Genomic DNA, 22,605 nt, shown 5'->3' with positions numbered 1-22,605 from the left:
TTGATTACATTTTTCACAATGTGTAAGCATTCTCATTATTTCTTTTCTGATTGTTCTATTTCCAGTAATCTAATTTCCTTGCCCCCTTACCTTCTCATCTTTGTTTTAAAGTAATTGTTGACCATTTGGTCTTATAAAGATGAATTTTTAAAGGAGCACAGTACTCACAGATGATATTCTTTATTTTGTGAGCCAGTCTGTTACTTAGCTAAAAGGTGACCTCAGGGGCTAGTTTGGTTCAAGGTTTAAAGAATATCTCAGAGTGATAGTCTCAAGGAGTCCTCCACTCTCAACTGGTCCAGTGAGTCTATGGTTGTTTTTTTTTTTGTTTGTTTTTTAGAAGCTTAGCTTCTGTTCCGTATTGTTCTCCCATTGTACCTTATTAAGATATTTTAAACTAAATGCTACGCTTATGGTTTTTAGATGTCCCAGGTAGTATGAATGATGGCCTCAAGGGGACTGGCTTGTGTACAGTCATACCTCAGAGATATTGCAGGTTCAGTTCCAGACCACCATAATAAAACACATATCAAAATAAAGGGAGTTATGCATGTTTTTTTGTTTCCCAGTGCATATAAAAGTTGTTTATACTATACTCTGTTAAGTGTACAATACCATTATGTCTAAAAAAAGAATGTATATACCTTAATTAAAAGACACTTTATTGCTAAACATGCTAACCATCATCTGATCCTTCAGGGAGTCGTAATCTTTTTGCTGATGGAGGGTCTTGCCTCGATGTTAGTGGCTGCTGACTTATCAGGGTGGTGGTTGCTGAAGGTTGGGGTGGCTGAGGCAATTCCTTAAAATTAGACAATAGTGGAGTTTGTTGCATCAATTGACTCTTCCTTTCATGAGAGATTTCTCTGTAGCATGTAATGCTATTTGATAGCATTTTACCCACAGTAAAATTTCTTTTAAAATAGTAGTCAGTCCTCTGAAAACCTGCCACTGCTTTATCAACTAAGTTTGTGTAATATTCTAAATCCTTTGTTGTCATTTCAATAGTGTTCACAACATCTTCACCAGGAGTAGATTCCAACTCAAGAAATCACTTTCTTTGCTCATCCATAAGAAGCAACTCCTCATCTGTTAAAGTTTTATCATGAGATTGGAGCAATTCAGTCACATTTTCAGGCTCTACTTCTCACTCTAGTTCTCTTGCTGTTTCCACCACATCAGCAGTTACTTCATCCACTGAAGTCTTGAACCCCTCAAAGTCAGCCATGAGGGTTCGAATCAACTTCTTCCAAACTCCTGTTAATGTTGATATTTTAACCTTCTCCCATGAATCATGAATGTTCTTAATGGCATCTAGAATAGTGAATCTTTTCCAGAAGGTTTTCAGTTTCTTTTGCCCAGATCCACCAGAGAAATCACTAGCTATGGCAGCTATAGCCTTATGAAATGTCTTTCTTAAATAAGAAGACTTGAAAGTCGAAATGACTCCTTGATCCATGGACTGCAGAATGGCTATTGTGTTAGCAGGCATGAAAACAACATAAATCTCCTTGCACATCTCCATCAGATTTCTTGGGTGACCAGATGCATTGTCAATGAGCAGTAGTGTTTTGAAAGGAATCTTTTTTTCTCCGCAGTAGGTCTCAACAGTGGGCTTAAAATATTCACTAAACCATGCTGTAAATAACTGTGCTGTCATCCAGGCTTTGTTGTTCCATTTATAGGGCACAGGCAGAGTAGATTTAGCATAAGTCTTAAGGACCCTAGGATTTTCAGAATGGTCAGTGAGCATTGGCTTCAACTTAAGGTCACCAGCTGCGTTAGCCCCTAACAAGAGAGTCAGCCTGTCCTTTGAAGCTCTGAAGCTAGGCCTTGACTTCACCTCTCTAGCTGCAAAAGCCCCAGATGGCATCTTCTTCCAACATAAGGCTGCTCTGTCCACATTGAAATCTGCTGTTCAGTGTGACCACCTTCATCAGTTGTCTCAGCTGGATCTTCTGGATGATTTGCTGCAGCTTCTCCATCGGCACCTGCAGCTTCACCTGGCATGTGGAGATGGCTTCTTTCCTTAAACCTTGTGAGCTAACCTCCATTAGCTTCAAACTTTTCTTCTGCAGCTTTTTCACCTCTCTCAGCCTTCATAGAATTGAAGAGAGTTGGGGCCTTGCTCTGGGTTAGGCTTTGGCTTCAGAGAATGTTGTGGCTGGTTTGATCCAGACCACTGATAGAAATCCAGACCACTAAAACTTTTTCCATATCAGCAATAAGACTGTTTCATTTTCTTATCATCCATGTGTTCACTGCAGTAGCACTCTCAATTTCCTCCCAGAACTTTTCCTTTGCATTCGCAACTTGGCTAACAGTTTGGTGCAAGAGGCCCAGCTTTTGGCCTGTCTCGGCTTTGGACATGCCTTTCTTACTAAGAGTAATAATTTCTAGCTTTCGATTTAAAGTAAGAGACATGCGACTCTTCCTTTCCCTTGAACACTTAGAGGCCACTGTAGGGTTATTAACTGGTCTAATTTCAATATTGTCGTGTGTCAGGGAATGGGGAGGTCCGAGGAGAGGGAGAGAGACAGGGGAACCACTGTTCGGTGGAGCAGGCAGAACACACACGTATATGAAGTTCACCGTCGTGTCTGGGCGTGGTTTGTGGTGCCCCAAAACAATTACAATAGTAACATCAGAGATCACTGATCACAGATCACCATAACAGATATAATAATAATGAAAAAGTTTGAAATATTGTGACAGTTACCAAAATGTGCTAATGTGATACAGAGACATGAAGTGAGCACATGGCTGTTGAAAAAGTGGCAGTGGTGGACTTGCTCTATGCAGGGTTGCCACAAATCTTTAATTTGTAAAAAAAAAAAAGAAAGAAAACGCAGTATCTGCAAAGCTCAGTAAAGTGAAAATAAAACGAAGCATGTCTTTATGTGGATTCCCATTGGAAGTTTCCTCCCTCCATTCAGAGCCAAGGTCAGGAGAGGGAAGCTTTTCCACTATGTTTGGTTCGTTATTTCCAGAGGATGGAGCCTTTTAGGGCTCTTGGATTAATTCAGGGGTCTTTGCTCTGACTCACATGCCTTGCTTAGGTCCTATGGTTTATTTCTCATTTTCTGTGAGCGGCCTATTAAAAATGAAGCCCCTTAGAAGCCATCTGGGTCTCGTCGGATTGCCAGGGCAGGCTGTAGCTCTAGCATTCCCTTAACTCTTTCCTGTGTCTCAGGCTCCTCCGTGGCTCTGCACTTGTTATCTTTACAATTTTGACAATTTGTTCAAAGTGGATTCTTTTGCATTAAATTTTCTTTGTAAAGATATTGCACTATCTTGACTTTTTTTGACCTCTGAAAAAAATTTCCTTTCTTGCTAGTTCAGATGGGCATTTTAAAGTGTGTGTGTTTAAATATATTTTACTCTGAATTTGTAGCAGGAGAATTTTGTAGGTTCTCTTGTTTGCCGTATTGCCAGAAGTAGCTATGCTGTTGTTATCGCTGTTATCTTCCCTCAATACCTGGTGCCCCCTCAGACTCAGCACAACCCCACAGAGCTAGCACTAGGGTGAGGTAAGTGAGGCGCTTAGCTCAGGTATAGAATTTAAGGGGTGCCAAAAACTCAGTCATGAAGAAAAATAATATTTAGTGCAATAATCTTTAAAAATAAAATTTAATGTGAAAGAATCCATGATGAACAAATAGTCAAAATTGTAAATGGAGCAGGAAGTGCAGAGCATAGTGGAGCCTGAGGCACAAGGAAAACTCAGAAGCCAGGGCATATTTCCTCCCCAGACTTACACAGAGAATTGGGGGCAGGAGTGGGGAAGGGGGCAGCACTTAGTCCTTGGTGTTGAGATTGCTTAGGGGCGGGAGTGTATCAGACTTAGGGATTCAGATATATTTCTGGGCAGATCAGCTGGATCTGGAGAAAGCCACCTCTGATTCATAGGTTCAGACTATACTTGATAAATCAAACCTTTAGTGTGACATCCCCTCCACCTTCTCTGGGAGGGAGGAGTAGAGCAGAATTTTGAGGAAATGCATCCTCAGGCCCAGGGGCCTTGCCCCATTCTGCTTTTACACTCAGAGAGGAGGAAGGAATTGCCAACCCTGGATTCACCTGGCTCCTGCCTTCTTTAGGGCTGTCCCTTGGGGCTAGGGCTGGACCTAGTCATCGGCAGCCCCGTGACCCGTCCCTTGATACTCCACCTGTTTCCTTCAGCGACCCCTAGCAACATGAGCTGCTCTCTGCATCCACCTGCCACCCATATCACTCTGATCAAAGGTGGCCTTCCTCCCTTAGGGACCTTCCTTTTCTCTGATGACACTAACGATGGTGTCCCTGCTTTTGTTCTTGGCCCCCTCTCTCTCACCAGCCTCCCTGGAACATCCTGCCCACATCCATGAGTCCACCTGTATGCTGGGATTCCTGAGTCCCCCAGCCCACAGCATCCCCACCTGCTGTCTGGTGGCCCCACAAATGTATAAAAAGGTATTGAATAGGCTTATCCCCGTGACCCAGGGCCCAGAGTGGCCTTGCTGCTCAGCTCCCTCCCTCTTCATTACTGCTGCCGCACCTCCATCAGACACCTGTCTCATTCTTTGGTGACAGTGGTTTGGGACATAGGCCCTGCTCCTAGCCTAGGCCCTTATGAGAGACCTCCTCTGCCTTGTAAACCTCACCCTCTGCTGTGCCCTTTTAAGTGCTCTGTGACCCCTGTGCTAAGCGTGGTGGTGCACACGGAACTTGGTGGTCTGGTCCCACCTACCTCTCTAGATCCATCTCTCTGCTCCTATAGTCCTTGTCACCTCGTTGCCTTCACGCCAGTCCTCACAGACCCACCATGCTGCCCCACGCCTCTGTCACCGCACCAGCTCTCTGGCTGGTGGGGTCTTTTTCTAGCCTACCAGATTAATAGCCCAGCCAAGCCTCTTCTCTTGGACCTTTGTGCCTTCCTTAGCATCCCCTTTGGAAGAGGTCGATTCTGGCCTCTGTGCCCCTTGGGCCACCTTCATGAGGCCCAGGCAATTCTCCTCCTTAGGACCAAGGCCCACTGTTTGGACAGAGGAGGAGAGACAGTCCAGGGCCCAAATGGGAGGTGGCTGCAGGCTAGGTGGGAGCAAATTAAGGGGCCAGTTTCCCTACATCTTTGATGTTTCCCTTCATCGCCATCTGCCTCCATCCTGGAGGTGAATTATGAAAATAATTCCAAAATGGGAATGAAAAATGTCTCCATCTTGGGGAGTTTTTGCATTTTGGGGTGACCATGTGAGTGACATGCATGCAATGTGTAGACTGGGACCTGGCAGGGAGCAAGCCCCAGTGCATGTGGCTCTCCTGGTGGGATGCTGCCTGGCATCTCTGGCAACACAGGCTTTCAGTCTCCTCTGTGGCCTCCCCAGAGTCTGTGAGTGACTCTGCTGTTAAGTTTTTCTTGGCATGTCTATATCCCTCACTTTTTGCCTGATTTTTCCTTGTATCTTCTGTTTATTCATGTCTCCAGACCTAGCACATGTACATACATGCCAGTGATGAATGAAACTGTGCCCCGGAGATGCAGTTAGGAGAAGCTGTGGTGGGGTCAGGATGGGAGTGTCCACTCTGCCTGGAGAGCGTCAAACCCTTTGCTCACCTGGGGTCTAGTGTTTTCCAGGCCCTTCTCCCTCCAGGGAGCCCTGGTGGCACAGTGGTTAAGAGCTCAGCTGCTAACCAAAAGGTTGACAGTTCGAATCTACCAGCTGCTCCTTGGAAACAATGGGAGGAGCCAAAAGTTCTCCACAAATGACCTTTCCTATTCCTGGTGGTATGTAGGAGTTTTCCAGGCCTCCCCTCTCTGCTCCACTTCCGGCCTGGAGATTTGGTCTCCTTCATTGGTGCTTACCCTGCACACAGCATGGGCAGTACACACGGCTCTTCAGCTCACCTTCAAATGACTGGTCTCATTAATGCCCCAAGGACGAGCTCCTGTATAAACGCCTAACCCCCTCCCAAAATGTACTTACTCATGGTCTCTTTCTTTTTTCCATATTTATAAAAATAATTGATTGTAGAAAAATGTGGAAAAAATACAAAAATGCATGAAGAATAAAACAAAAAGCACCCATCTATAATCCTACCACTCCACAAAAATCTAGGGTTAACATTTTGGTCCTTCCAGTGTTTTATATGTATGTGGATATATAGTATTTTTAATAAATTTAATAAAATTGATTTGATGATATACATACAGGCAGTTTGGTTGCTTGCTTTTTTCATGTAAACATTCCCTTATATTATTAAATATTTCTCCTAAGTGTGTTTTTTTAAATAGTTGCAGGGTGTTCCAGTCTGAGGATAGACCATTTATTTAATCAACCTCCACGGATATTTGGGTCATTTCTACTTCTTTTTTCTTTGGTCAAAGCAAATAATTCAGAGCAGTTTGGTTCATGAAAGTGCATTTATGTTTTTGATCAAATATCTAGATGAGCAGGTCTGTAAGGAGCCTGGTGGTGCATCGGTTAAGTGCTTGGCTGCTGACTAAAAGGTTGGTGGTTTGAACCCAACTAGTGGCTCTGCAGGAGAGAGATCTGGCAATCTGCTTCTGTAAAGATTGCAGCCTAGAAAACCCTATGGGACACTTCTGCTCCGTCACACAGGGTTGCTGTGAGTCCAAATTGATTCAACAGCGTTTAAAAACAACAGTCCCAGTCAGAGATTCTAACGCATATCAGCAAAGCTGGCCCAGTCAGATCCCGGCAGCAGGTGGGAAGCAAGGCAGTCCTGGTCCATGTTATAACACTTTCTGTGTTTCGATTTCCTAATATTTGACATTAGATTTGTCTCTTGTAAAGTCTACACCTAGGAGTTTTTTTTTTTTAATACTGCTTTTGTCCTTCTCACACTTAAAAATGCCTAACCATGTTGCTAAAAAAAAAAAAAAAAATTGAAGCAGTATGTACATATGACAGTCAAACCCCCCCTACATGTTTACCATTTGTGTTTCCTGCCAGAAAGTAATTTATGTATGCACCAGAAGGCTGAAGCAAATGGGAACATCATCCTGTTCTGTGTATGACTTTTCACTCAATAAGAGATCTGGAGGGTAGTCCCTCACCAGCACATGCAAATCTTATACCCATTGCCCATTGCCGTCGAGTTGATTCCGGCTCATAGCAAACCTATAGAACAGAGTAGAACTGCCCCATAGAGTTTCCAAGGAGCACCTGGTGGATTCAATCTGCCGACCTTTTGGTTAGCAGCTGTAGCACTTAACCACTACGTCACCAGGGTTTCCATGCAAATCTCAGTCATTTTTAAAGTGGCCATATGGCCTTCCACTATAGGCACAGTAATGGATTTAGTCAGTTGCTTGTTTGTAGACAGGAACTTTTTTTTAGATTTTTGTCGTAATGATCACTGGTGCTGTGAACATCCTGTTTTACATGTGTCTTAGGCTGGGTTCTTTGGAGAAGGAGAACCAGTGCAGTGTATAAATATATAGAAAGAGATTTACAGCAAGGGAATGGCTCAGGGGCTTGTACAGGCTGGAAAGTCCCAAGTCTGTGGGTCAGGCTGGAGACTACTCCTGACTCATGTAGCCGCAAGTGCTGGTGAATTCAAGATCTAAAGGCCAGACAGCAGGCCTTTGGCTCACAGGCTGTGGAGGCTGACGAATCCCAAGATTGGCAGGTAAAATGGCAGGTAAACTGCTTGCTCAAGTCCCAGGAATCAGAGGTCAGATAACAGGAGCTAGATGCAGGATCCAGAGTGAGCAAAAGCCAGCAAGTCTTGCCAGAATTTCCACCTATGTTGGATGCAGGCCACACCTCCGAGGAATCTCCGTTTCAACTGACTGGCTGCTCACAACAGATCTCATCATGGAGGTGATCACATTATATCAGATCTCATTATGGAGGTGATTACATCATTAAAAAGCTGTCAGACTAAGTAACTGCCAAGCAACTGAGAATTACGGCCTGGCTAAATTGACATACAACCTTCGCTATCATAACGTGTATCTTAGTGAACTTTTGTTAGGTATAGCCAGTGGTGATTTCCTTGTAGTGAAATTGCTGGGCTAAATGGTGTGTATAGTTTAATTTTTGATTGTTGTTATTAGTTGCCATCGAGTTGGCTCCAACTCATGGTGACCTTATGTATAACAGAACTATACATTGGCTGGTCCTGCCCCATCTTCATGATCATTGGTATGTTTGAGTCCATTGTTGGAGCTGTTGTGTCCGTCCATCTCATGGATGGTTTCCTTCACCTGCACTGGCCCTCTGCTTTACCAAGCATGATGTCCTTTTCTATCGATTGGTCTTTCCTGATGACGTGTCCAAAGTAAGGAAGATAAAATCTCGCCATCAGCACTTCTAAGGATCATTTTAGTTGTATTTCTTTTAAGACTGATTTGTTCATTTTTTTAGCAGTCCATGGTACATTCAGTATTCCTGGCCAACACCACAATTCTAATATACCAGTGTACACAGTTCTGTCTTCCTTCTTCATTGTCCAGCTCTCATATGCATATGAGACAATTGAAAAGATCATGGAGGTAGCTGTTGCCAGATTGCTCTCTAACAAGTGTGTGTACCCTGCTGACTCCCACCAACAGTATATCTAAAAGCTGGCTGCCTTCTTCAGTCCTCATTCATACCGGATTTCATCACATTTAGAAAATACTGCCAGTATGATCTAGGAGCCCTGGTGGCACAGTGCTTAAGAGCTTGGTTGTAATCAAAAGGCTGGCAGTTCAGATCCACCACCCACTCCTTGGAAACCCTATGGGGCAGTTCTACTCTGTCCTATAGGGTTGCTGTGAGTCAGAAACGACTCAACAGCAATGGGTTTTTGTTTTTTTCAGCCAATATGATAGTGTTGTGTCTTCTGTTTTACTTTGTTTCAGATCCATCAAGAGTTTCTCCCTACCCACTCTCCAGATCTTTTTGTTTTAAGCATTGCTATGAAGTTCTTTGAAAAGCATAATTTCTGTGATTGCTATCTGAATTTAATGAGGATAAAATTTCAGCATATGTTTGGTCCACACTTATCGAAACTGATTCCAATTGCTTTTTACTTAATTCTCTTGAGTTTTCTTTTTATTTATTTGTTTATTTATTTTCTTGTTGCTGCTGAGAATATATACAACAAAACATACACCAATTTAATAGTTTCTACATGTACCATTTAGTGAAACTGATTACATTTTTAGAGTTGTGCAACCATTCTCACCCTCTTTTTCTAGGTTGTTTCTCTCCCATCAACATAAATTCACTGCGCCCTAAGGTTTCTATCTAACCTTTCGAGTTGCTGTTGTCAATTTGATCCCATATAGCTAGTTCTTAGAAGAGCATAATGCTCAAGGCAGACATTTTTTACTAGTTAAGCTAAACTATTGTTTGGTTTTAAGAAAACTTCAGGGAATATTTTTGGCTTAAAGTTTAAAGATTATCTCAGGGCAATAGTTTTAGGGGTTCATTCAACCTTCATGGCTCCAAGAAGTCTGGATTCCATGAGAATTTGAAATTCTGTTTTGCATTTTCCCCATTTTGATCAGGGGAATCTTTGATCATAGAATCTTTGATCAAATGGTCAGTAATGGTAGCCAGGCACCATCCAGTTCTGACCTCATGGCATTGGAGGCAGTTGTTCATGGAGGCAGTTAGCCACACATACCATGTCATACTCCTATTCTTGATGCTCTTTCTTCCTCTGTTGCAGCATGTGGATAGAGACCAATTGTTGTACCTTGGATGGCTGCTTGCAAGCTTTTAAGACCCCAAGCAGTACACAGCAAACTAGGAGGTAGAACGGAAGTACTTAACAAGTTATTAGGCTTAGCTAACTAGGATTTCCCATGAAACCATGACCCTAAACCTTCACACCAAGAAACAAAATCCCATGAAGATTTTGGTTGTACATAAGAAGCTTTAGCAGCTACTCTTTCATTGTGCTGTTCTTGTTGTTATAAATATGGCTGTCATACAACTTTTACAGGTGTACAACTTATTGCCAGCAATTGTAATAATTGGTTGTGTAACCCTGTCCTCAATGGGATAGTTCCATCACCATCATGATATGTACCCCACCTCTCCCTTCCCTCCCTCCTCTGGTAACCACTAACAAACTTTGGTCTCTGTACATTTGCCTTTTCTTGTGTTTTTATATAAGTGAGTTCATACAATAGTTGTCCATTTGTGATTGACTTACTTCACTCAGCATATCTTCCAGCTCCATCCATGTATCAAGACTTCATTTCTCCTACTGGCTGAGTAGTACTCCATTGTATGTATGTACCACATTTTGTTTATCCATTAATCTGTCAATGGGCATTTAGATCATTTCCACCTTTTAGCTATTGTAGACAGTGCTACAGTGAACATTGATATACAAACAGCACTTTGCCTACAGCTCATTATCCAGAGCACAGCCACATGGTCATTGCAGGGGATCAGCTGCATCATCGCCTCCATTACTAGGGAGGAAGGCTCTTGGGGTGGGTGTTGGGTAGCAGCAGCAGGCGTTGCTACACATTTGAGTTTGAGACCCCTGCATCAGTTGTCCCATGGAAATACCGTTATGTGGACCAAAGTCGTTTTGCTTTCTCAGTGGCAAGCATAATTGAACCCCTACATTTCCTTCCCTAAGTGTAACTTTGCTAGATTAAGCCTTCATAGCCTAAAGTATACAAGGGCAAAAAGAACTCTAGGGACTCACCGATCTGTTTGTGTTTTTTTTTTTTTTTGATTTGTATTTTTTGCAGATCCCAAGGTCTGCCTTCTTCTTTCCCCCTCAACACTCTTATGTTTGTTTCGTATCTAGTGTCAGGGTCTTTAGCTCTATAATATTCAGCAGCAAAAAAAAAAAAAAAAGGTAGGAACCTGGAAGACATTATGCTGAGCGAAATTAGTCAGAGGCAAAAGGACAAATATTGTATAAGACCACTATTATAAGATCTTGAGAAATAGTAAACCTGAGAAGAACACATACTTTTGTGGTTATGAGGGGGGGAGGGAGGGAGGGTGGGAGAGGGTTTTTTATTGATTAATCAGTAGATAAGAACTGCTTTAGGTGAACGGAAAGACAACACTCAATACATGGAAGGTCAGCTCAGTTGGACTGGACCAAAAGCAAAGAGGTTTCCGGGATAAACTGAATGCTTCAAAGGTCAGCGGAGCAAGGGCGGGGGTTTGGGGACCATGGTTTAAGGGGCCTTCTAAGTCAATTGGCAAAATAATTCTATTATGAAAACATTCTGCATCCCACTTTGAAAAGTGGCGTCTGGGGTCTTAAATGCTAACAAGCGGCCATCTAAGATGCATCAATTGGTCTCAACCCACCTGGAGCAAAGGAAAATGAAGAACACCAAGGTCACACGACAACTAAGAGCCCAAGAGACAGAAAGGGCCACATGAACCAGAGACCTACATCATCCTGAGACCAGAAGAACTAGTTGGTGCCCGACCACAATCAATGACTGCCCTGACAGGGAACACAGCAGAGGACCCCTGAGGGAGCAGGAGATCAGTGGGATACAGACCCCAAAGTCTCATAAAAAGACCAAACTTAATGGTCTGACTGAGACTAGAGGAATCCCGGCGGCCATGGTCCCCAGACCTTCTGTTGGCACAGGCCAGGAACCATCCCCGAAGACAACTCATCAGACATGAAAGGGACTGGTCAGCGGGTGGGAGAGAGACGCTGATGAAGAGTGAGCTAATTATATCAGGTGGACACTTGAGATTGTGTTGGCAACTCTTGTCTGGAGGGGGGATGGGAGGATAGAGAGAGAGGGAAGCCGGCAAAGTTGTCACGAAAGGAGAGACTGAAAGGGCTGACTCAAGAAGGGGAGAGCAAGTGGGAGTAGGGAGTGAGATGTATGTAAACTTATATGTGACAGACTGATTGGATTTGTAAACGTTCACTTGAAGCTTAATAAAAGTTAATTAAAAAAAAAAAAAGGTAGAAGTGTGTTTATACCATCTTTTCTGGAGCTGCAGAGATAGCATCTTTTTCATTTTCTTGCTTTCGCCTCAAATGTTTGAAATACCATTTAATGGGTCTGCTTATAAAGGTACTCATAATCAGATCATGCCAGGTGGTTTCTAGACTCTGTTTTTCTTTTACGAAAGGATGCTTTCTTATGCCCCACATCTGACTTAGCAGATGCAGCGGGAGCAGAGATTAGCACTCTGTCCCCTCAGCCCCTATAAAGGTTTGGTTAAAGTCCCTTGGACCCCCGCTTTGATTGTTCCAGGGCCTCACTCTCCGTGTGGAGTGGGCTTTTTCATGAGATCAGGTGTCCGCTCCACGTGGGCACTGTTCTCAGCCTTTCACCTGTGTAACATCCTGTAGCCCTCATCACAGTGCTGCCAGGTAGGTGCTGTTTCATTCCCGTTCTACAAACGTGGAAACAGGGTAGTTTAATAACTTGCCTGAGATCATACTTCTAGGAAGCCGTGTGGCTTTGATTGCATCCCAGATTCCCGAACCAGATCCCAGAGTACTCAGTGGATGAGGATACAGGCTGTAGGGAGAGTAAAAGGCCTTTTCTTCAATAAGTGGAGGATTTGACGAGAGTCCTTTATTTTCATGGTGGCTGCAGCGGAGGGCGTTGAGAACAGCCTCAGAAAAACTCAGAAACCGGTCATCTTTCTCCACCAATGTTGTCTACACCACGCCTGGCACTCGTGTCAACAGATACATCAGCCGCCTCTTGGAGGCCCGGCAAACAGAGTTGGAGATGGCAGACTTGAACTTCTTTACCCTGAGGTACAAGCACGTTGAACGAGAACAAAAGGTTAGTGACTCTATCCTTCAAGTGTAAGCCAAAACCCCAAGGGCCCACTGGAAGTGGGGTGGACATCCCAGACCGTTGCTCCTTTTTCCTTTGGGCGAGGGTGGTGTCCTTCCTGGACAACGTGCTAGGTGTTTGTGAGATTGTGCTTGTCGTTTGGCAGTTTGTGGCCATTTAGTGTTTGGTCTCTCTCTCACAGTACCACAAGCTTCAAGACGAGTACTTCACCAGTGCTGTTGGTCTTGCACTCATTCTAGCTGCCTTACTTGGCCTTGTCTACCTTCTCATAATCCCACAGTAAGTGCTATCCCCAGTTTAGTCAACTACGTAAAAAGGCCGTTCAGACTCTGTTTCTGGTGCTGATGGTTGTTTCTGTTAGGTTCGTCTCGCATGGTTGCTTTACCTGAGCTGCTGTTGTGCCCCAACATCTGGAGAAGACACCACTCACACACAAATTCTCCACTTACTCAACAAATAGTTTTACAAGCCTTGATGGCAAATAGTGTGTGGCTGCTCACTTTTCACTTTTAAACTCACATTTATGCAATTCTAAGACACCAGCTATTTTCAGTTTCTCCATCAATGCAAGACGCACCATTGGCTTAATGATAGCTTTTGCAGGAGGAAACAGTCCACCAAATGGATGTATTTATGTTCAGGTGCATGGCACTTTCAGAAACATTCAGATGAGAAAAAGTACCTCTTCAAAGGGTGGATACCTAGTAATTTTAATAATATTTAGCCATCAGGTAATTCAAGTGAGTTTGGCCATTTTTATTTTTTGGTAAGGAAGACACCAGAGAATCTCCACTTTTCACTTTTCTTCTGGATGTAACACTAAATTGGAGCCCTGGTGGTGGTGCAGTGGTTAAGCATTTGGTTGCCAAGCAAAAGGTCAGCAGTTCGAATCTACCAGCTGCTCCTTGGAAACCCTCTGAGGCAATTCTGCTCTGTCCTATAGGGTCGCTATGAGTTGGAAGCGACTTGACAGCAACGGGTTTTTTAATTTTTTTAGGGGAATAATATCTCCCTCAAGTTTCCAGAAAACAAATAGAAGCCATCCCATACCTACTGAGGAGGAGGACAACACTCTTGGGAGCTCTGAACACATCCTCACCCACCCCTGCCTACACAGATAGACTGTGAATGCAAGGAGCGGCTAGATGGCCCTATGTGGAGATCACTATAGTCAGCTTTTCCTAGAAAAGCTCTTCCCAGATAAAGCTCAGCAAAAAGACAGTGATAGCAATGCAGACTTGGAGTCTGGGTATCTCCAGTGTTTCCTGGAAAGAAAAGGGCCCCTAACCAAGTTGGTAGCTCTCATGTTGGGCTGAGATCTTGGTGGTGGGTGGTGGTGGGATGGGGTGGGGTGGACATGAGAAGGGTCCTGCTTAGCCGGGAGCCCTAGTGTGTGTGCCTTCTCTCCATGAGAACCAGTCACAAGTAAGTCCCCAGACACCTGGTGGCAGTCAGCCTTCGTGGGAGGGGATCATGAGATCTACTGGGTAAGAGAGGAGGGGCTGCACCTAGCCGCAGCCAGCAGTGAACCACGTGTCCTCCTGTCTTCCTAGGAACCTGGTCGCTTTGGTCCTGCTTGTGTTCTGCATTTGCTTCTTGGTGGCATGTATCATGTATCTGCACATCACACGAGTCCAGGTATGTGCATGGCTCTGCCACCCTTCTCGGCAGAATGGTGGGGACAGCAAGTAGAGTGGATCTGCTCAGTGAGAAAGCATGGGGTGCCCACACTGTGTGGGGTCTTGGGTCATGGCTGGTGTGCACAGGGTTGGGGGGTGATGGATACTGGTAAATGAACTTAATATCCCAACCCTGATTCCAGGAGTGGGAATCTGGCAAGGGCACTAGGGAGAAATGGCTCCTTGTGAGTTCAGTTCATAGACTCAAAAGGCAAGAGCAGGAGATGGTATTTTCCCAGGAGGACTGTCTACACTGATCAGTGATCGAGATCCTGGCAATAGTTCTTCACTTGACGTTGCTTTTGTGGCCATTGAGAGTGAAGGGTTGGAATTTGCAGCCTTGTACAGCCCATGGCTCTTTGGAAAGGTCTCTCTATTTTTCTAGGCCTGCATTCCTTTGCATGAGTCCCTGGGCAGTGCATATGATTAAGCACTTGGCTGCTAACTGAAAGGTTGGCAGTTCAGAGGCACCTCAGAGAAAAGGCCTGGTAATCTGCTTCTAAAAAGTTACAGCTATGAAAACTCTATGGAGCACAGTCCTATGCTGACACACAGAGTTGCAGTGTGTCTGAATTGACTCAACTGCAAATGGTTTGTTTGTTTTGCATTCTTTTGCATCACATCTCTGACCAACCTTTCCACGTGTCCTATTCTCCCCAGTATGTCCTCCCTTATCACATCTGGCTGACCCAGTGTCGCCTTTTGCATAATTGTTGAAAACATCAATGTCTTGAAGCCATCAAATCTAGTTTTATTCATTTAACTTCTTACCTATCTCTAAGTAATTGCTTGTTTTTTTTTTTTTTTAATTAAAAAAATACCACATCTTAAAAACAAGCGCAGCGACGATGTTTATAGATCAGTGGTATTTGGAATGGTAAGCATTAAAATGATCAACCTTAAATAGGATTGCTTTATTCATGTAATTTCAAGTGAAAGCATGACAAATGGATGATGATTCTAAAGCCTGCCACATCTGGCCCCAGGGTTGGGAACCTGTGCATTCAGTCCTGTACCGATAGCATGCTGCAGGCAGAAAGCAGGGGTAACTGTTGGGGAACACAGCAACTACAAGATGGTAGTTGCAACATTGAAGCCACATAGTGGAGGATTGACAGGAATCATGGTTTTCTTGCATAGATTTCTCACACCTCTGCTGCTTCATTAATTAGAGCCTCCCAAACCAGGCAGAGACCTTCTGTCCATAAAAATAGCATTGAACCTTGATAACGACTTGGTCCCACAAATGTGTGTGTTCTGTGAGAGGTTGGCAGCTGTAACTACTGTACTGTAATCAGACCACCTACTTTGGTAAGGCAGTTGCCCTTGTGGCTGGAGAGGTGGCCAGAATGATGCCTGGGTGATGATATAAAACAGGATTACGTAGATTGTGTCACCTACATGTTCCCTCCTCTGGTGTTTGAGTCTCTGGGTAGGCTCTGTGCTGGACTCAATTGGTTCCTTTCTTTCTGAATGTGTTCTGGCCCCTCCTTACCTTCAGCCCAGGAACAGGGCATGAAGCATTTTTTTTTTTTTTTCCTAATCATGTGCATTTGAAGGTCAAGCTTGCAGAACTGCCGGGAACTCAGTGTTTCTGCAGCTGCAGTCAGCCTGTGCTCACCAACTGCCATTGAGAAGTAAAGATCATGCCCAGAGACAGCAAACCGTTCTCACATATGGAAAAAGCTGGGATTCGGTTCATCCTGCAAGTATGCAGTCGTCCACATTCTGCGCCAGGCCCATGCTGGGCTCTGAGATTCACACATGGGACGATTAGGGCTCTGATAGGGGCTGTGCAGAAGGCTGTGGGGACAGAGGTCAGGAAGGAAGGGACAGAAGAATTCTGACCTGGGAGGTGTGTGGGAGAAGCCTGGCAGGCAGGAGGGCAGGGCCCTCTGGGCCGAGGGAGAGGAGGTGATTGGCAGGCAGTGAGGACTAGGTGCAGTTGCCAGTAACATACTCCTGACAAAGCCTGTGGTTAAACAAGGAGTGTGTTTCTTCCTGACATCACAGAGGTCCAAAGCTGGGCATCCAGGCTGCTGTGGCCGCTCCGTGGCCATTGGTGACCTTCACTCATCCATCTTTGACAGCACCATGTCTAGAGGGTGTGTACCAGCTCTGGGACCCTGGGCAGTGCTTCAGCTCACTGGGCTTCAGTCTCATCCTCTGCTGAATGGGGCAGTACTAATCCCCACCTCATTACCTTGATGTGAAAATTAAAGGAGTTAACATTCGTAAGGCACTTGGAGCAGGGTAGGGAGCCCCGCTGGCACAGTGGTTCAAGCACTTGGCTGCTAACCAAAAGGTTGGTGGTTCAGACCCACCAGCTGCTCCACAAGAGAAAGATGTGGCAGTTTACTTCTGTAAAGATTTAGAGCTTTGGGGGAGGCGGAGCCAAGATGGCGGTACAGACAGACGCTTCCGTCAAGCCCTCTTTACAACAAAGACCCCCCCCCAAAACAAGTGAAACGAGTATATTTGTGACAAGCTGGGAGCCCTGAGCATCAAAGGCAAGCTCAGACAACAAACTGAGGGGCAGGGGAAGGAAGAGACCTTTCAGAAGCGGAGAGGAGTTGACGAACCTGAATCGCTGGGAGCCCTCAGGCACCATTCCCAGAGCGGTGGCGGCGGCGGGTTGGTCTTAGCGTTCTGCCGCAGTTTCCTCAGGGAGAAGCAGCAGCCACACAGCACACTCACACCTTCGGGACCTGAGGAGAAGGGCACTCTCGGCAAAAGCTAAGTACTTGCATATATTTTACCGCGCCCCGCCCCCCACCCCCAAGCCGGCTTTAGTAGCTGAATCCCTGGGACTGAGATAGACCCTGGTGAGGACATAGAGCCATCCTCCCGGCCTTGGGGAAGGAAAAAATTTGTAACTGGGGGGAAAAGATAATTTGCTAGCTCCATTAACTGGGGGAGCTCAGGACAGAAGCTGCTCCTGTCCAGGCATAAAATGTCCGTGAACCTTGAGCACCTTTCCCATCTGCATGGACCTGTATGGGCCTATTTTGGGACAACAGGCCCTTGTTGGCAAACTCCAACCATTTCAGCTGTGAGGTGGAGAGGTGGGTATTTGACATTTGACATTGCTTTGCCCTTTAAACAAGGTCCTCACCTACCCACAACAGGGACCTAAGGGCTGTTAGCTCCACTCAGGTCACCCAGCCACCCGTGACAGGGGTCCAAAAATAACTGCTACCTCCCAGTCCTTACAACAAACTTTGGGTGCCCGTGATCCCTCTGCAGAACCCACCCCAGCACGCTCTAGGGAACAGAGACGCGTTTTCCTCAGAGACACTTGGGGTCGGTTCTCAGCCCCCTGCCTTGTTCAGAGCGTGACCCCCTGCTGCAGTCAGATACCAGTATATATGCCAATCACCCCTGCCCCTCTGAGACTGTAGGACAGAGCCTATGCCACACACTTGATATCAGCTACCTAGAAAACTGAGCTGAATTCATACAAGGCAACTGAATGGACTACTAGACTGATATACCTCATAACAGCTCTAGCCAGCTGGGGACAGGACACCAGAGCTCCAAAGGTGAAAATAATCAAGCTAGCTCACTCAAGCAACCCATAGGGGTATACCAAAACAAAACAAAGCAAGCAGCTATGACACAGTAAACAAGCATAAACTAATACGATAACTTATAGATGGCTCGCAGACAACAGTCAATATCAAGTCACATAAAGAAACAGGCCATGATCACCTCAACAGGCTCTCAAAACAAAGAATCCAGGGATCTTTTAGATGAAAGTGCATTCTTGGATTTACCAGATGCAGAATACAAAAGTTTAATATACAGAACCCTTCAAGACATCAGGAAGGAACTGAGGCAATACGCAGAACAAGCCAAGGAACACACAGATAAAGCAACTGAAGAAATTAGAAAGATTATTCAGGAACATAAGGAAAAGTTTAATAAGCTGGAAAAATCCATAGACAGACAGCATTCAGAAATTCAGAAGATTAACAAGAAAATTACAGAATTAGATAATAGAAAGTCAGAGGAGCAGAATTGAGCAAGTAGAAGCTAGAATTTCTGAACTCGAAGATAAATCACTTGGCACTAATATATTTGAAGAAAAATCAGATAAAAGAATTAAAAAAATGAAGAAACCTTAAGAATCATGTGGGACTCTATCAAGAGAAATACCCTACGAGTGATTGGAGTACCAGAAAAGGGAGGGATAACAGAAAATACAGAGAAAGTTGTTGAGGATTTGTTGGCAGAAAACTTCCCTGATATCGTGAAAGATGAGAAGATGTCTATCCAAGATGCTCATCAAACTCCACATGAGGTAGATCTTAAAGGAAAGTCACCAAGGCATACTATAATCAAGCTTGCCAAAAGCAAAGATAAAGAGACAATTATAAGAACAGCAAGGGATAAAAGAAAAGTTACCTACAAAGGAGAGCCAATAAGAATAAGCTCAGACTACTCGGGAGAAACCACTCAGGCAAGAAGGCAGTGGGATGACATATTTGAAAAACTGAAGGAAAAAAATTGCCTGCAAGAATCATATATCCATCAAAACTGTCTCTTAAATATGATGGTGAAATTAAGACATTTCCAGATAAACACAAGTTGAGGGAATTCGTAAAAACCAAACCAAAACTACAAGAAATACTAAAGGGAGTTCTTTGCTTAGAAAATCAATAATATCAGGTATCAACCCAAGACTAGAACACTGGGCAGAGCAACCAGAAGTCAACCCAGACAGGGAAATCAAAAAAAAAAGCGAGATTAAAAAAAAAAAAAAAAAAGGCCAATGCAGGGTAACGGCGATGTTATTATATAAAAGCAGACAACATTAAAATAATGCAGAGGGACTAAGAAATGTAATCATACATCTTCCATATGGAGAGGAAGATATGGTGATACAAAGAAATAAAAGTTTTAAATTTAGAAAAATAGGGGTAAATAATAAGGTAACCACAAAGGAGACAACCTACGTACTCATCAAAATAAAATAGAAGGGAAAGATACAGACTCAGCAGAAACAAAATCAACAACAACAAATATGAGGAAAGGACAATACATAAAGAAAATCTACTCAGCACATCAGATCAAGTGGGAAAAAGAAGCTGTCAACACACAAAAAAAGACATCAAAATGATAGCACTAAATTCATACCTATCCATAATTACCCTGAATGTAAATGGACTAAATGCACCAATAAAGAGACAGAGAGTGGCAGAATGGATTAAAAAACAAGATCCGTCTATATGCTGCCTAGAAGAGACATGCCTTAGACTTAGAGACACAAACAAACTAAAACTCAAAGGATGGAAAAAATATATCAAGCAAACAACAATCAAAAAAGAGCAAGAGTGGCAATATTAATTTCTGACAAAATAGACTTTAAAGTTAAATCCATCAGAAAGGATAAGGAAGGACACTATTTAATGATTAAAGGCACAATATACCAAGAAGATATAACCATATTAAATATTTATCCACCCAATGACAGGGCTGCAAGATACGTAAAACAACTCTATCGGCATTGAAACGTGAGATAGACAGCTCCACAATAATAGTAGGAGACTTCAACACACCACTTTCGGTGAAGGACAGGACATCCAGAAAGAAGCTCAGTAAAGACACGGCAGATCTAAATGCCACAATCAACCAACTTGACCTCGTAGACATATACAGAACACTCCACGCAACAGCAACCAAGTATACTTTCTTTTCTAGTGCACATGGAACAGTCTCTAGATTAGACCACATATTAGGCCATAAAGCAAGCCTTAGCAGAATCCAAAACATTGAAATATTACAAAGCATCTTCTCTGACCATAAGGCCATAAAAGTGGAAATCAATAACAGGAAAATCAGGGAAAAGAAATCAAACACTTGGAAACTGAACTATACCCTATTCAAAAAAGACTGGATTATAGAAGACATTAAGGATGGAATAAAGAAATTCATAGAATCCAATGAAAATGAAAATACTTCCTATCAGAACCTTTGGGACACAGCAAAAGCGGTGCTCAGAGGCCAATATATATTAATAAATGCACACATCCAAAAAGAAGGGCCAAAATCAAAGAACTATCCCTACAACTTGAACAAGTAGAAAGAGAGCAACAAAGAAACCCACAGGCACCAGAAGAAAACAATAAAAATTACAGCTGAACTAAATGAAATAGAAAACAGAAAAACAATTGAAAGAATTAACAAGACCAAAAGCTGTTTTTTTGAAAAGCTCAACAAAATTGATAAACCATTGGCCAAACTGACAAAAGAAAAATAGGAGAGGAAGCAAATAACCCAAATAAGAAATGAGATAGGCAATATTACAACAGACCCAACTGAAATGAAAAGAATCATATCAGATTACTATGAAAAACTATACTCAAACAAATTTGAAAACCTAGAAGAAATGGATGAATTCCTAGAAACATACTACCTACCTAAACTAACACACACAGAGGAAGAACAACTAAATAGACCCATAACAAAAGAAGAGATTGAAACGGTAATCAAAAAACTCCCAACAAAAAAAAGCCCTGGTCCGGACAGCTTCACTGTAGAGCTCTACCAAACTTTCAGAGAAGAGTTAACACCACTACTACTAAAGGTATTTCAGAGCATAGAAAAGGATGGAATACTCCCAAACTTATTCTATGAAGCCAGCATGTCTCTGATACCAAAACCAGGTAAAGACACCACAAAAAAAGAAAATTACAGACCTATATCCCTCATGAACTTAGACGCAAAAATCCTCAACAAAATTCTAGCCAATAGAATTTAACAACATATCAAAAAAAATAATTCACCATGACCAAGTGGGATTCATATCAGATATGCAGGGATGGTTCAACATTAGAAAAACAATTAATGTAATCCACCACATAAATAAAACAAAAGAGAAGAATCACATGATTTTATCAATTGATGCAGAAAAGGCTTTTAACAAAGTCCGACACTCATTCATGATAAAAACTCTCAGCAAAATAGGAATAGAAGGAAAATTTCTCAACATAATAAAGGGCATTTATACAAAGCCAACAGCCAACATCACTCTAAATGGAGAGAGCCTGAAAACATTCCCATTGAGATCGGGAACCAGACAAGGATGCCCTTTATCACTACTCTTATTCAACATTGCGCAGGAAGTTCTAGCCAGAGCAATTAGGCTAGATAAAGAAATAAAGGGCATCCAGATGGGCAAGGAAGAAGTAAAAGTATCTGTACTTGCAGATGACATGATCTTATACACAGAAAACCCTAAGGAATCCTCCAGAAAACTACTGAAACTAATAGAAGAGTTCAGCAGAGTATCGGGGTACAAGATAAACATACAAAAATCATTTGGATTCCTCTACACCAACAAAAAGAACGTCGAAGAGGAAATCACCAAATCAGTGCCATTTACAGTAGCCCCCAAGAAGATAAAATACTTAGGAATAAATCTTACTAGACATGTAAGAGACTTATACAAAGAAAACTACAGTACACTTCTGCAAGAAACCAAAAGAGACTTATATAAGTGGAAAAACATACCTTGCTCGTGGATAGGAAGACTTAACATTATAAAAATGTCTGTTCTACCAAAAGCTATCTGTACATTTAATGCAATTCTGATCCAAATCCCAAGGACATTCTTTAATGAGATGGAGAAACAAATCACCAATTTCATATGGAAGGGAAAGAGGCCCTGGATAAATAAGGCATTACTGAAAAAGAAGAACAGAGTGGCAGGCCTTACTTTACCTGATTTTAGAACCTATTATACCACCACAGTAGTCAAAACAGCCTGGTACTTGTAGAACAACAGATACATAGACTAATGGAACAGAATTGAGAATCCAGACATAAATCCATCCACATATGAGCAGTTGATATTTGACAAAGGCTCCAAAACAGTTAAATGGGGAAAAGACAGTCTTTTTAACAAATGGTGCTGGCATAACTGGATATCCATCTGCAAAAAAAAGAAACAAGACCCATACCTCACTCCGTGCACAAAAACTAACTCAAGATGGATCAAAGACCTAAATATAAAATCTAAAGCAATAAAGATCATGGAACTAAAAATAGGGACAACTTTAGGAGCCCTAATACATGGCATAAACAGTATAGAAAACATTATAAAGAATATAGAAGAAAAACTAGATAACTGGGAGCTCCTAAAAATCAAATACTTATGCTCAT

The 22,605-nt window shown here is 43.0% G+C and overlaps 1 protein-coding gene across 1 annotated transcript in view; it reads left to right on the top strand.

The window, feature by feature from the left end:
* ADCY1 (adenylate cyclase 1) overlaps window positions 1-22,605 on the top strand; it is a 252,600-nt gene that overhangs the window by 157,887 nt on the left and 72,108 nt on the right. Inside the window, exons 9-11 of the mRNA XM_023544192.2 lie at window positions 12,551-12,745; window positions 12,942-13,039; window positions 14,314-14,398. Of these exons, the coding sequence (XP_023399960.2) occupies window positions 12,551-12,745; window positions 12,942-13,039; window positions 14,314-14,398 (378 nt within the window). The remainder of the gene's footprint in view (window positions 1-12,550; window positions 12,746-12,941; window positions 13,040-14,313; window positions 14,399-22,605) is intronic.

Source organism: Loxodonta africana, chromosome 8 (assembly GCF_030014295.1).
Source record: "Loxodonta africana isolate mLoxAfr1 chromosome 8, mLoxAfr1.hap2, whole genome shotgun sequence".
NCBI lineage: Eukaryota > Metazoa > Chordata > Mammalia > Proboscidea > Elephantidae > Loxodonta > Loxodonta africana.
The sequence above is the reverse complement of the archived record's forward strand: the minus strand, read 5'-3'. Positions and strand labels throughout refer to the sequence as shown.